Raw genomic sequence first — 15,292 nt, 5'->3', positions numbered from 1 at the left:
ATAAGCCAAGTTTTCATGAATTAATGTTTTTTCGTCTACCTAACCTACCTAACCTAACCTAACCTAGCTTTTTTTGGCTACCTAACCTAACCTTACCAATAAATATAGGTTAGGTTAGGTTAGGTAGGGTTGGTTAGGTTCGGTCATATATCTACGTTAATTTTAACTCCAATAAAAAAAAGTGACCTCATACATAGAGAAAAGGGTTGCTTTATCATTTCATAAGAAAAAAATTATAGTAAATATATTAATTCAGGAAAACTTGGCTTATTAGGCAAATCGGGCCTTGAATAGTAGGCTGAGAAGTGAGTTCTGGCTACTAGGTACGACATATATATATATATATATATATATATATATATATATATATATATATATATATATATATATATATATATATATATATATATATATATATATATATATATATATATATATATATATATATATATATATATATGGAGAACTTTAGTCCTCCATCGTAGCGGAGGACTGGAGTTCTATCGACCCGACTACGAACATCCATAACAAGAGAGGCGCCCAGAGACACACCAACCCCCAAGAGTGGGAAACTATAGCTCTATCAACCACGCTATTAATAGCCATAATAAGGAAGGATTCCAGAAGCACCTGACTGCTGCTCAACTGGAACGTTAAGCATTCCCTGGGCTGCCACATAATCACACACACATACACACACACACACACACACACACACACACACACACACACACACACACACACACACACACACACACACACACACACACACACACATGATAGAGTCCCAGTAGGCTCAGGAATCTGTACACCAGTTGATTGACAGTTGAGAGGCGGGACCAAAGAGCCAAAGCTCAACCCCCGCAAACACAAATAGGTGAGTACAAATACGTGAGTACACACGCTCACTCACTCACTTGGGGTCTGGTAGTCGAGTGGACAGCGCGCAGGACTCGTGATTCTGGGGCCCGGGTTCGATTCCCGGACCAGGCAGAAACAAATGAGCAAAGTTTCTTTCACCCTGAATACCCCTGTCACCTAGCAGAAAATAGGTACCTGGGAGTTAGACAGCTGTTACGGAGCTGCTTCATGGGAATGTGTGTGTGTGTGTGTGTGTGTGTGTGTGTGTGTGTGTGTGTGTGTGTGTGTGTGTGTGTGTGTGTGTGTGTGTGTGTGTGAAAAAGTAGTTAGTAACAGTTGACTGACAGTTGAGAGGCGAGCCGAAAGAGCAGAGCTCAACCCCCACAAGCTCAACTAGGTGAATACAACTAGGTGAATACACACACACACACACACACTCACACACACACACACACACACACACACACACACTCACACAAAGGGGCCTCGTAGCCTGGTGGATAGCGCGCAGGATTCGTAATTCTGTGGCGCGGGTTCGATTCCCGCACGAGGCAGAAACAGATGGGCAAAGTTTCTTTCACCCTGAATGCCCCTGTTACCTAGCAGTAAATAGGTACCTGGGAGTTAGTCAGCTGTCACGGGCTGCTTCCTGGGGTGTGTGTGTGTGTGTGGTGTGGGAAAAAAAAAAAAGTAGTTAGTAAACAGTTGATTGACAGTTGAGAGGCGGGCCGAAAGAACAAAGCTCAACCCCCGTAAAAACACAACTAGTAAACACACACACACACACACACACGTATAAATTTATAGAAACGTGGGAGTATCCACAACTCTACAGCAAGCTGTTGGTTTGTTTTAAACATGAGTGTTAGTGACTGCCTTTCGTGTTTATAAACAAACCAACAGCCAAGCCCGAGCAATCTGTAAAATGAAAACAATACCCTCCCCCTCACACAACTCTCCAACAGAATTTAAAGTGTCCAAAATGGGTGACGTTTATTTACAACTATCCAAGCCAACCTGATGTGCTAACGAATTCTGCACAAGAATATATGATTCATTGAGTTCGTATAATGAGAAAAACCATATTATAACAGGAGTAAAAATATCTTACCATACGTTTATCAGTACAAACTATTGGTATGTCATTGCTATAAGGTGTTTTTTTTTACTAAAATAAGGAATTATATGGAAAACGTAAACTTTACACCAAATTCTTGTTCAACCAACCGATATTACCTCTCCATACATTTAACATAATTCAGAATAACGTTATTATGGATCAAATTGGGTTTGGCTGTTATCCGTAAGAATTGTTAACCAAGACAAATCACTTTGGTTGATAAGCCTGATATTCTATCAGTTTAACACTGATGAGTTTGACCTGTAATTATATTGGTGACATCTTACCCTTGACAAAAGTTCACGATCCACCCCCCCCCCCCAACTCCTTTACCTTAGACAATAATTATTGATCCTTACCCCCTAAAATCTGTCATTAACTAATGATCCATATCCCTTGCATCTGACATCAACTAATGATCCACAACCCTTGCATCTGCCATTATCTCATACGCCTTAACTCCAGGAATGGTTCATAATGGATACATTTTAGCACTGTGTGGGCACCGCTCCTGTGCCAGGTAAGTCCACGATGGGCTCACCATATCCCGTGCTACTTGCCCCGCTCCTGTGCCAGGTAAGTTACGGGCTCACCATATCCCGTGCTACTTGCCCCGCTCCTGTGCCAGGTAAGTTACGGGCTCACCATAGCCCGTGCTACTTGGAACTTGTTCCGAGTAGCTGAATCTATATGAACAACAACAACCACTGATTGGGGGTGTGTATGCGAGCACCAGCTCGCATACACTGATCGCATACACCACTGATTTGGGGGGGGGGGTGTACGGGAGGCAACTGCCTCTCTTCTTGGAGACAATGAGTTCTTCTAGTTTAGAGAGTTCTGTGAGACTTTCCGTTACCCTGTCACAACCTCCACAGCAAAGACCTTAACGCTCGTCTGAGCACACGGTATAATTATAGTCTGTGGGAGTCACCTCTAGTTTAGCTTCACAGTATCTTTGAAGATAATCGTCATTATGAAGTGGTTGGAGCTACCTTTGAAGACACATCACTGAACCAATTTCGTTGATTATCAAGATATCCCGTCTCCATGGCTACACACACTTGTGATTTGATCTGGATAATTTGTACACACACACACACACACACACACACACACACACACACACACACACACACACACACACACACACACACACACACACACACACACTTAGGAGTCTGATAGCTGAGGGGACAGCGCGTGGTATTCGTAATCCTATGGCCCGGGTTCGATCCCCGGTGGAGGCAGAAACAAATGGGCAGAGTTTCTTTCATCCTGATGCTCCTGTTACCTAGCAGTAAATAGGCACCTGGGAGTTAGACAGCTGTTGCAGTCTGCTTTCTGTGTGTGCGGGGGAGGGGGAATTAGTTAGTAGTTAGTAACAGTTGATTGATTGACAGTAGAGAGCCGGGCCGAAAGAGCAGAGCTCATCCCCCGCAAGCACAACTAGGTGAATACATAGATGCCTCGCAGCCGAGCGAACAGCATTTTAGAGTCACAGTCCACGAGCCCCAGTTCGTTTCCCGGCCGAGGCAGAAACAAATGGGCTGTGTACTCACCTAGTTGTGTTTGCGGGGGTTAAGCTCTTTGGTCCTGCCTCTCAACTGTCAATCTACTGGTGTACAGATTCCTGAGCTTCTTGAGCTCTATCCTATCTACATTTGAAAGTGTGTATAGAGTCAGCCTCCACCACATCACTGCCTATGCATTCCATTTACTAACTACTCTGAAACTAAGAAAGTTCTTTCTAATGTCTCTGTGGCTCATTTGGGTACTTAGTTCTATCTGTGTCCCCTTGTTCGTGTACCACCCGTGTTCAATAGTCTATCTTTGTCTACTGTACTGTGTGTGTGTGTGTGTGTGTGTGTGTGTGTGTGTGTGTGTGTGTGTGTGTGTGTGTGTGTGTGTGTGTGTGTGTGTGTGTGTGTGTGTGTGTGTGTGTGTGGCGCGCGTGTATAAAAATGTACCAATATTTGTGTAATCACTTACATGTGCTTTCAGCGACTTGCAAGGCTCGTTGCCCCACATTCCGAGCATTTCTAAGTTTAATTCTGTAATATCTCAGTTCCAACGCGTTTCTTATAATTTACGTTTCAAATTATGAACTGAGTAAGCTCCTACGAATTATCTGTCATCCTCAATAATCCTCTTGCTGATGGTTGAAACATTGAGGTGATTTAATTATATCTTCGTGACTTCTACTTGTTTATATATTAAACTTCGGTCTGCTCTTTCTGGCTTTGATTATTGCCTCTTTACTATTTCTCCTAAACATCTCACTTGATGCCATCATGTTTTGTCTATTCCGGCTCTTCTCTATTATGGAAATATCAAATGTCCTCAGCGTTTCCTTGTAGCTTAAGACCCTCAGTTCAGAAACGTGCTTTGTACTGCATTCCTGTGAGTCTGAATGAACCGGGTGGCCCAGTTGTCACTTTACCCTTATTTTATTAAAATAATCATATGTAAAAGTAAAATACAAAGCAAAGTAATAACAAAATTCATTAAATTGCATTTAAGTTGTGTATTTAACCTGATAGCTGATTAAATTGCATACAAATGCTTGGTAACCCAAAACCATTGCAGGACAGAGCATCAGACTGTAAAAAGTAGTAAATTGTATCATGCATCTGCTTTAATTGTATTTTACTTCGAATCCAATGAATTGCTCCTGGCCTCGGATTCTATTCAAACTTGGGATCGCCATGTTGTTGAATGTGCATCATACAAATTTATTATAATTTATTTGTGAATTAGAGAATTATTGTGTGAAAATATTTCCTATTAACGAAGGGAAGGAAGGGAACTATCAATAGAAAGTGTTAAGCCTATATATATACGTTATATATAGTTATATATATATATATATATATATATATATATATATATATATATATATATATATATATATATATATATATATGTATATATATATATATATATATATATATATATATATATATATATATATATATATATATATATATATATATATATATACGTTATATACGACTATATAACACTTGGAAGGGATCCAGATAAGGATTTGGGAGGGGACCGAGGGGGGGGGGAAGGAATGGTGCCCAACCACTTGTGAACGGTCGGGGATTGAACGCCGACCTGCATGAAGCGAGACCGTCGCTCTACCGTCCAGCCCAAGTGGTTGGGTGAGTAAACTTGTAAAGTTTGCTTTTAAAATATGTTCCAATATTCCCCGAGAAGGATATGGAACAAAAGGAAAGATAAGAGAGTTATCGAGGAAAAAAAACATGGGAATTGCATGAAGGAAGAATGATAAGAAAGACGAGGAGGAAGAAAAGTAAGGAATAACAAATGACGAGATAAGGCAGAAAGAAGGATAGAAAATTGAGAGGATGGAAAATACAGAAGACGTGAGGAAGAAAAGACAGGGAAGAGAAAATGAGAAACTCATTGACAGAAAATTGTAAAAATGGTTGTGAATACAAATGGAAAAATATTTAGAATATAGTATTAATCTACATTTCTCGGTTAACTTTGATTGAATTAATCTAAATGAAATAATTAATATATATTTTTTTAAACCCTTAATAGTTACATTGTTCTGATTTTCTAGTCATTGTGTCAATACATTATATTCCTAACCTAATTTGTGATCCATAACTATGCATTATTGCACCCAGCAATTGCATCCAAAGAACCGCTTTTCTTAGATCCATTTTCTTTTGATGTTTCATTCATGTGATTATTATTACATTTTTTACAGTGGCAGGTACATAAGTGGACGATTTCTGGCTCCGGTTACCAGACTAAGAGCTCTCTCCCTCCCCGATAGCTCATGTTAAACCTTACCCAACTTGTTTGATCTGGAACTCGCCTCGCAAAATTGGCTTACAAACTTAGTTCCTAATTATTGCTGGATGAACAAACAACTTTGTAAATAAAAAAATTATGAATAACACAATTTACTGAGATATCTATAAATGAGAAAATATCTATCTTTCTGTCTGTTCGAGCTTGTGACCCAGACTACTGTCGTTAATCACACACATGAACTTACTGTGTTGAATTGTGATGATAAAGTTATTATTATTAACATCTTTATTGACAAAATTAATTACAATTTTGCCTAATCTGAGGATTTTGATAGTATTATTAAATTGAGGATAATGCTAGTATTCACTGTCACGCAGGACAGAGGGTCATACATAAGACAATAGGTATCAAAAGGTAAATGGTATTGACTTCAATGCCAGTCTTTAAGAAGGATTATCTCCTATTGTGGCAACTAAGGAGTTCTATGAAGGTTGCCATGTGGACGTCATTGTAAACAGAGTGTTTTCCTGCATATTTCTCGCCAGTTATTGACGCGGATAATGTTCATTCGTCATCGATAATGTTGATTCGCCATTACTCATGTTTCTTTTGCAACCCGCTTGTGTGAGAGGAGTGTAGGAATGGCGGGAGACTGTGAGGTAAGAAAGGAGGGAGTGAGGAGGAATGAGAGAATAGCAGGAATGGAGGATAGAGAAAGGAAGATAGGGAGGAAGAATGGGAGAGAGGGAGAGAGAGAGACACACAGTCAGAGACCCGGGTACTTCCGGATATTTTCTGTGTGTGTATGTATACATATATATATATGTGTGTGTGTGTGCGTGTGTGTGTGTGTGTGTGTGTGTGTGTGTGTGTGTGTGTGGTGTGTGTGTGTGTGTGTGTGTGTGTGTGTGCGAGGGAGAGTGCGCTATTCTCCCGTTATTATTAAATTATAGTATATATATTTCTTTCCATTTCTCTTGTCGCAGATAAAAAATTATGATCATTGTCGCTTGAAATTATTGCTCCATAAACTCTTGGTAAATTTCAAAAGAAAGAATTGTTCCTCAGATTGTGAAGGATTTTTACGAGTCGTGATTTTTAGTGGAATTGGCGTTAGGGGCATTTTTGGTGACGCAAGATCCCTGACACACACCTGGATTATGGATTATTTTCCTGGAATCCATTCACGAAGATTTCAGATCATCTGACGCTCAAGGATAAAGTACATATATCCCGAGCGATTTGTCGTCAGGGAGTAACCAATTTATAGAACTTGGATTTTTATAATATATATATATATATTACGGTATATATTGCCGTATGTGGAATACGGTCCTATAGTTCGTCCTGTGTCACACCTTGCGGTCACACTCGGACAAATTTTCGTCTGAAAGTTTGACCAGTTTCCTGATCTACTCTCGGGCATGCATGGCTCTGTCTTGCGTGTGTGTGTGTGTATATATATCAAGATGACATCAAACAGACACTGCAGCTGCAGACTCGCATGCACAATCAACTTCCTTTCCTTCCCATCAACATGTCGCCCCTTATGGCTGCAGCGTGGGCACGCGAGGATGCTGCCGCCTGTTTCATAACTCTTGACAACAGTGTCCGTTGTTTCATGACTCTTGACAACAGTGTCCGTTAGTTTCATGACTCTTGACAACAGTGTCCGTTGTTTCATGACTCATTGACAACAGTGTCCGTTGTTTCATGACTCTTGACAAAAGTGTCCGTTGTTTCATGACTCTTGACAACAGTGTCCGTTGTTTCATGACTCATGGCAACAGTGTCCGTTGTTTCATGACCCTTGACAACAGTGTCCGTTGTTTCATGACTCTTGACAACAGTGTCCGTTGTTTCATGACTCTTGACAACAGTGTCCGTTGATTCATGACTCTTGACAACAGTGTCCGTTGTTTCATGACTCTTGACAACAGTGTCCGTTGTTTCATGACTCTGACAACAGTGTCCGTTGTTTCATGACTCTTGACAACAGTGTCCGTTGTTTCATGACTCTTGACAACAGTGTCCGTTGTTTCATGACTCTTGACAACAGTGTCCGTTGTTTCATGACTCTTGACAACAGTGTCCGTTGTTTCATGACCCTAGGTAACGACAATATGTCTGCTGCGTCATGATCCATAACGATGTCATTGTCCCCTAGAACATGTCTGCTGATACGAGTTGATATCTTGTTATTCTTATGCTATAAGCTCAAGCTGCTCAACTAGTCCATCAGCTAACACCGAGCTACCTTATTACCTTCATCCACGACCCCCTGTCAGAAAATATTTTTTATTTCCTCTCTGTATTTGCTCAGGAATCGCTTCGCTTAATGAGAATCAGCATTTCCGAGCTCGGAATATTATCCATCTGGTGATTAATATTTCAAGTGTATTTGCTGCCCTCGTTAATTATGTTGATCATGGTTTAATAGAATCTGTGTAGAACGCCTGTCGAGAATTGGGTTTCTTAAGAAGGTTAATTCGATTTCAGATGGGACATATCAATCTTTCTCGCTCTCTGTTTTCACACGGGTGGGTGCAGGAACAGACGACTGCTGACGGTCGAAAGCCTGATATCATTTCTTCCCCTTCCCATTGCTCATGGTAAATCTACGTCAGGCTGCGAGCAGCCGCGTCCAACAGCCTGGTTGATCAGTCCGGCAACCAGGAGGCCTGGTCGACGACCGGGCAGCGGGGACGCTAAGCCCCGGAAGCACCTCAAGGTAACCTCAAGGTAAGGTAGTTTCCCTGTAATACGGTCCCCCAATCATTTAACAACAAATTTTCTACAATGGCTGCAAAATAAATACATGGAATAAGGAAAATAACGATATTTAAAGTTGCCATATATATCATTTTGACAACAAAATATCTAAAGACTTTAGCGTCCCTAATTACAAATCTAAACCTGATTTCGAAAAATACAACCAGGAGAAATCAATAATATCAATAACACTAACAATGACGAGAGTGATTGCGTTGTTAAGAACGCTGGTGTTGGCGTTAAGAATGATAACAGCAGGAGAGGTGTTGGCGTTGGTAATAATGGAGGAGTTAGAGGTAGCACAAAGAGCGTTGATAATGGTAATTCTAATGGTAATAAGAAGAAAAAGAACAATGAAGGTAATGGTGTTTAAGTGATAAATTGTAACTGTTGCAGTTTATCACGTGGGAGAGACAGTTTGTGGTTTAGTTAATAAAATGATAAACACAAAAAAATTGATAAAAATAATAACATTGTTAACCATTGTATGGATTTTAACCATAGCATGGATTTTAATAACAGTAGAACTGTATACAACTACTCAAATATCAAAAAGAGATACGCCTAATAAAAGCGGTAATATTAGATTCCATAGAGACAGTAAAGAACAATAAATCTTGATCATAAAGTTGATCCGATTAACCGTAAAACTATGATTAACGAGACTAAATAAACTGATCTCATTAATTCATGTAAACACAGATCTTATGGTGTTCAGACCAGTGACAATGTTCCCAGGGATCCCAGGTGCTGGGGTCCCTGGTTCCCAGCAACCAGGACAATCGAACAATCATCTCAAACCTAAGCATCCCTTGGCAAGTCCCTAGGGGAGGGGGGGGGGGACATAATCACAACGACACCAATTGATGGACGCCACATCACGTGCTCTGACAGACATATAAACGCAATTAAGCTCCTACGATCTGGTTCAGACCATCGTTGTACAGCACCTTGAGAAAGCATATGTAGGTTGACCAGACCACACACTAGAAAGTGAAGGGACGACGACGTTTCGGTCCGTCCTGGACCATTCTCAAGTCGATTGTATATAACATATGTAGGTTACATCCGCTAGATAGTCATAATGGCTTGTTGGCGCTTTCCCCCCTCTGATAGTTCCCGTCCCTTCACGAAAATTTGATTTAAATACACTTACACAACATTTCCTTCACTTTCAATAACAATAATAACACTATCCATAACACAATAACAGAGTTGTGTGTTCCCGTGACCGAAGTGTGTTTTTAGGTAAAGTTATATATAATAACTTTATATATCATTTTACCTAAAAAAAACTCTTATTGAGATATTTTATCACACAGACTGTAACATATTCCTCTCACACTATTGGCCCGTATAGGAACAACCTGCTGTATAACAAGTGTCAGGTAATAGGATTTATAACTAATTTCGTTGCAATATAACGCGATTTGATTTTTTTTATTCAGTTTAATTGCAATTACAGCGTTAGTTTTGGCGCGATAACGAAATAATGCAAAAACTCTTTAAAGGAATTATTTTAAGGAGACAAGAAAAAGGATGATTGTAAAGGGATTAGGATAAGGATTATTATAATATGATATGAATAGGAATACTTGTACAGGGATGAAGATAGGGAAGGTTGTAAGGAGATGAAGATAAAGATGCTTGTAGAGTGAGAGAGGAGAATAAGAATGAATGAAGAAGGAACGTTTGACGACTCAATATGCAATTCAAATGCCTGGGCGAACAAGATCTGCTATAACTGGCAAACTCTTGCTTACAGTATATACTGTAGTATACATAAAATACTGTAGTATACAGAGTATACTGAAGTATACATTATATAATATAGTATGCAATATATTCTGTCCTATATAGTATATATTTTTGACATGTCAACCACATATTCGTATGTGTTGATAACGAAGATACATTGGAGGGAGCTTCGTAGAAGATACATTGGAGGGGGGCTTCGTAGAAGATACATTGGAGGGGGGCTTCGTAGAAGATACATTGGAGGGGGGCTTCGTAGAAGATACATTGGAGGGGGGCTTCGTAGAAGATACATTGGAGGGGGGCTTCGTAGAAGATACATTGGAGGGGGGGCTTCGTAGAAGATACATTGGAGGGGGGCTTCGTAGAAGATACATTGGAGGGGGGCTTCGTAGAAGATACATTGGAGGGGGGCTTCGAATAAAATACATTGGAGGGGGCGTCGTAGAAGATACATTGGAGGGGGGGCTTCGTATAAAATACATTGGAGGGTGCTTCGTAGAAGATACATTGGAGGGGGGCGTCGTAGAAAATACATTGGAGGGAGCTTCGTAGAAAATACATTGATGGGGGCTTCGTAGAAAATACATTGGAGGGAGCTTCTTAGAAAGCTTCAAGTAACCTCAAATTTAAGGCTGTCTGCAGAGAAGAGCGGGAGAGACTAAATACCATTCCTTGATGTTCCAGTGTCTGGTACTTCAAGGAATAGTAGACTCAAGGAATGGTAGTTTGTGATGAAGGTAGACTCATCACAAACTGTGTAGCGTAAACCACATCATGAGGGTAAATGTTAGGCGCGAATCTTCTGAAGAAAAATAATATAGGAAAATTGTAATTAGTACATATGTACAACGTACATATGTACTAATTCACAGTTAGTGTGTGGCATTATGTTTTTATAATATTACATGACATTCACACAGAATATATTATTGCACACTTTGGAATTTGTGGGTTGGCTTTCAGGTTACTATGGGAGAGGATTCAAAATTTAATTTACGTGTTTTACGATTTTTAATTACGATTTTAATACGATTTTTACGATTTTAATAATATTTTAATTTAAATTTTTAATACGATTACGATGTTTAATTTTAGTGTTTTGGCACGTAGTTTAAATAGCAGGAAATTGATGTTACTTTTTCCCGAGATCAATTAATAATAGTGTATATTTATATAAGGCAAAAAACTGTTTCGAAATCATTCTGGTTTTTAAAGTACTTTCGTAGTATTCCTTTATTTTTGTAGCAAAGTATTTACTGGCAGGCAGTGCCATTAAATCCCAAAATCCAGTAAATAGTCAATAAACTTCACAAAAATCATTTTGGGGGTCTGAATGTGACCCTGGAGCACTGTTCTCCTTTGAATTATGGCCATCCCGACAACCATCCTATGTTCATCCCGTACCTCAGACCTTCACTCCTCTAATTTGGGTCAGACTAGCGGCTAGCATCTGGCCTCAACAACTTTGAACAGACATTCTCTCTTACACACGTACATACATGTATGTATGTATATATGTATGAATGTATGTGTGTATGTATGTATGTATGTATGTATGTATGTATGTATGTATGTATGTATGTATGTATGTATGTATGTATGTATGTATGTATGTATGTACTGTACGTAAGTATGTATGTATGTATGTATGTATGTATGTATGTATGTATGTATGTATGTATGTATGTATGTATGTATGTATGTATGTATGTATGTACGTATGTATGTATGCATGTATGTATGTATGTATGAATGTGTGTATGTAAGTATGTATGCATGTATATATGTATTTATGCATGTATGCATGCATGTATGTATGTATGTTTGCTTTCTCCTCCTTTCTATTGTCCGCTATCCTGAGAATTAGATTCCGCGGTTATTGTGCTGTCTCTCTGTTTGATGGAAATCCTATTAAGAGGAAAAGAAATTGCCTTAGGGAGCCACTGAGCCTTTTGTTATTGTCAAATGATATACCTTTTCAATTTGCTATTGTCGTGAGTTTGGCAGTGATGGAGTACCTTTTATGTATTAGGCTCTGCTCTCTCTGTAGAGGAACGGGTCTCAAACTTTACATTGTGCAACATGTTTTCCACTTGGGAGTTTTTCGTGTAGTAAAATTTCCTGTAAGTAAAATGTTTCTTATTGATTTGTTCTTATCGAGAGTCAGTTATTTGGGTATCAAGTATTAGCTGTTACCTGGCATTGGGATTGACTATATGTTCCTCCTCTCATATCGTAAGTCATCACGTGACACGACATGACTATCTTCAGGTTATCTTGAGATGATTTCGGGGCTTAGTGTCCTCGCGGCCCGGTCCTCGATCAGGCCTCCAGCCCCAGGAAGCAGCCTGCGACAGCTGACGGTAAAAGGGGCATATGATGAAAGAAATTCTGCCCATTGTTTCTCGCCGGCGCCCGGAATCGAACCCGGGACCACAGGATCAAAAGTCCAGCGTGCTGTCCGCTCGGCCGACCGGCTCCATGTCCGGGTACAGCATTTAGAGTTAAAAATTGGCTTGACGCTGTTGTATGAAGTTAAGAAATATATCAGTGAAGCACGTCAGTAGTTTTGACTCCGAGTAGCAATTTATGTGAAATTGTCTTTGTAGGATTTTCACATTATTGTGATGTCCTTGAACACTTATTCGTACATTAAACACCTTAACTCGTGCGAGCGGATGTTTGACAGCACTTCACTAGTGTGAGATGAGGCATTTAATGATCTTCACTACAAGGTGAGGCATTTTTTAGGGCATCACTGATGGTCTAATACTGCAAAATGTTGTCAAATATACATTGTTTCCATCTGACTCTTACGTAATATATATATTGATCTGCATTATCTTCAAACACAGTATTCTCAACATGATAGCAGAGATCAATACGGTTGAGTGCAGAGTGAGAATATTTTGCAGGGTCAACAACACTGTTGCAGCAGGCGTGTGTGGAATCCACTTGCCTTGTTTACATGCGGGGGGCTAAAACAACCACTCAACTCGGCAAGGCTTTACGGCCAGATCACAGTTACATCCTGATACACAAACTCACCACAGAACCTTTACACTAACGTGGGTGTTGGTTTGTGTCCGCGTGCTGGCCTACACACACACATACACGTGTACATACATAGTCCCGAGTTCGATCCCGGGCGCCGGCGAGAAACAATTTGCAGAGTTTCTTTCACTCAAATGCCCTCCTGTTACCTAGCAGTAAATAGGTACCTGGGAGTTAGTCACCTGTCACGGGCTGCTTCCTGGGGTGTGTGTGTGTGTGTGGTGTGGAAAAAAATAGTCGTTAGTAACAGTTGATTGACAGTTGAGAGGCGGGCCGAAAGAGTAGAGCTCAACCCCCGCAAGCACAACTAGGTGAATACAACTAGGTGAATACAACTAGGTGAATACGCACGCATGCACGAACACACACACACACAACACACACACACACACACACACACACACACACACACACACACACACACACACACACACACACACACACACGCACACACACACACTATATATAGCACTAGAAAGGGATCTGGATAAGGATTTTGGTTTGAAGGGGGGGGGGAAGGAATGGTGCCCAACTATGTGAACACCGTCGACCAATGTTCAATCCCCGACCAATGCAGGTCGGGGATTGAACACCGACCTGCATTGAGTGAAATCGTCTCTCTATCGTCCTCCCCAAGATCTAGAAAAGACCTTAAAAAAGAATTGATACATAAATGTATGGAATTAAGCAAATAGGATCCTGGTAAATATATATATATATATATATATATATATATATATATATATATATATATAGAGAGAGAGAGAGAGAGAGAGAGAGAGAGAGAGAGAGAGAGAGAGAGAGAGAGAGAGAGAGAGAGAGAGAGAGAGAGACATCTTACATTATTCATCAGCCTTATCTGGCCCTTGCAAGGCCTCAGCTGCCTCACATGTGTAATGAAGTTAAATCTCAATCACTGTTCTATAGAACGAACATAAACTCATTTCACCGCGAGCAGAGAAAAATGACAGAGCTAATCCTAGGCATTAGAAACTTCCTCTTTAAGCGAGAATAAAAACGTAATATAAATTCTCTATAGAGACAAAGAATTTGAAGGTGATATGACTGGTGTAAAACAAATTCAGTTAAGAATGTGGATAGAGTATTGTTTTCAATATATCAAGATAAAAATAAAACACGAAATAATGGATACAAATTGGATATGTTCGAATTTAATTAAAGACCTGGGTAAATACTAGTTTGAAAATAGGGTTCAAGATTTATGGAACAAATAACTTGTAAAGTAATAGACGCTGTAGCGCTTTATTTTATAAAGCTAAGGTCAGACATATATATATCTGAATGATTTTATTAGAATGAAATTTGGTGCTGCAACTGAACTATGAAATATGAACGCAACTGAATAAATATATTCATTTGATCAGCTGCGGTCATATTTTAGAGTTCTATATTTTAAAGTTCCTGATCATGTTTGAAACATGAAGTTTTGAACATTTTGAGTAAGTTTAGATTAACGAAAGACCTGGGTAAATATTTGTTAGGAAACAATATTGTAGATTTAAACGCTGAACGACACGCTATGCGTGTTAGTAGTTTTGCAAGAATGTAAGAACACCAATATACCTTGTAGTATATAAATAAATAAATAAATAAATAAATAATAAATAAATAAATAAATAAATTTATAGTACAAAATGCATGTTAACATAGGGGACAAGGGATGGCTGCCCTATATTCAAGCGTATGGTGGACAAATGTATGAATGAGTTTAGGTGGATATAAATATGATCTGCTTCATTGGTCAACAAACATTCTGCAGTCTCATTTATTCTTGCGTTTGCTCAAGTTACTCCCTTTGACGAAACTCCATAATCTTTCAAAATCAGATTTTATATAATTCTGACACCTCATATTTTCTTTTGATCGCTCTCCCTCTAGCTCACTGCCTATTACAATGTTATCTAACTC

At 39.5% G+C, this 15,292-nt stretch overlaps 1 protein-coding gene across 1 annotated transcript in view; it reads left to right on the top strand.

The window, feature by feature from the left end:
* The first annotated feature begins 7,316 nt into the window (after positions 1–7,316).
* The window catches only part of LOC123765898 (uncharacterized), a 76,167-nt gene continuing 68,191 nt past the window's right edge, over positions 7,317–15,292 (top strand). The window contains 2 exon segments of the mRNA XM_069336874.1: positions 7,317–7,422; positions 8,719–8,910. Of these exon segments, the coding sequence (XP_069192975.1) occupies positions 7,317–7,422; positions 8,719–8,910 (298 nt within the window).

The sequence above is a fragment of the Procambarus clarkii genome, chromosome 37 (genome assembly GCF_040958095.1).
Source record: "Procambarus clarkii isolate CNS0578487 chromosome 37, FALCON_Pclarkii_2.0, whole genome shotgun sequence".
In the NCBI taxonomy this organism is placed as follows: Eukaryota; Metazoa; Arthropoda; class Malacostraca; order Decapoda; family Cambaridae; genus Procambarus; species Procambarus clarkii.
This window is presented reverse-complemented; position numbering and strand designations above follow the sequence as displayed.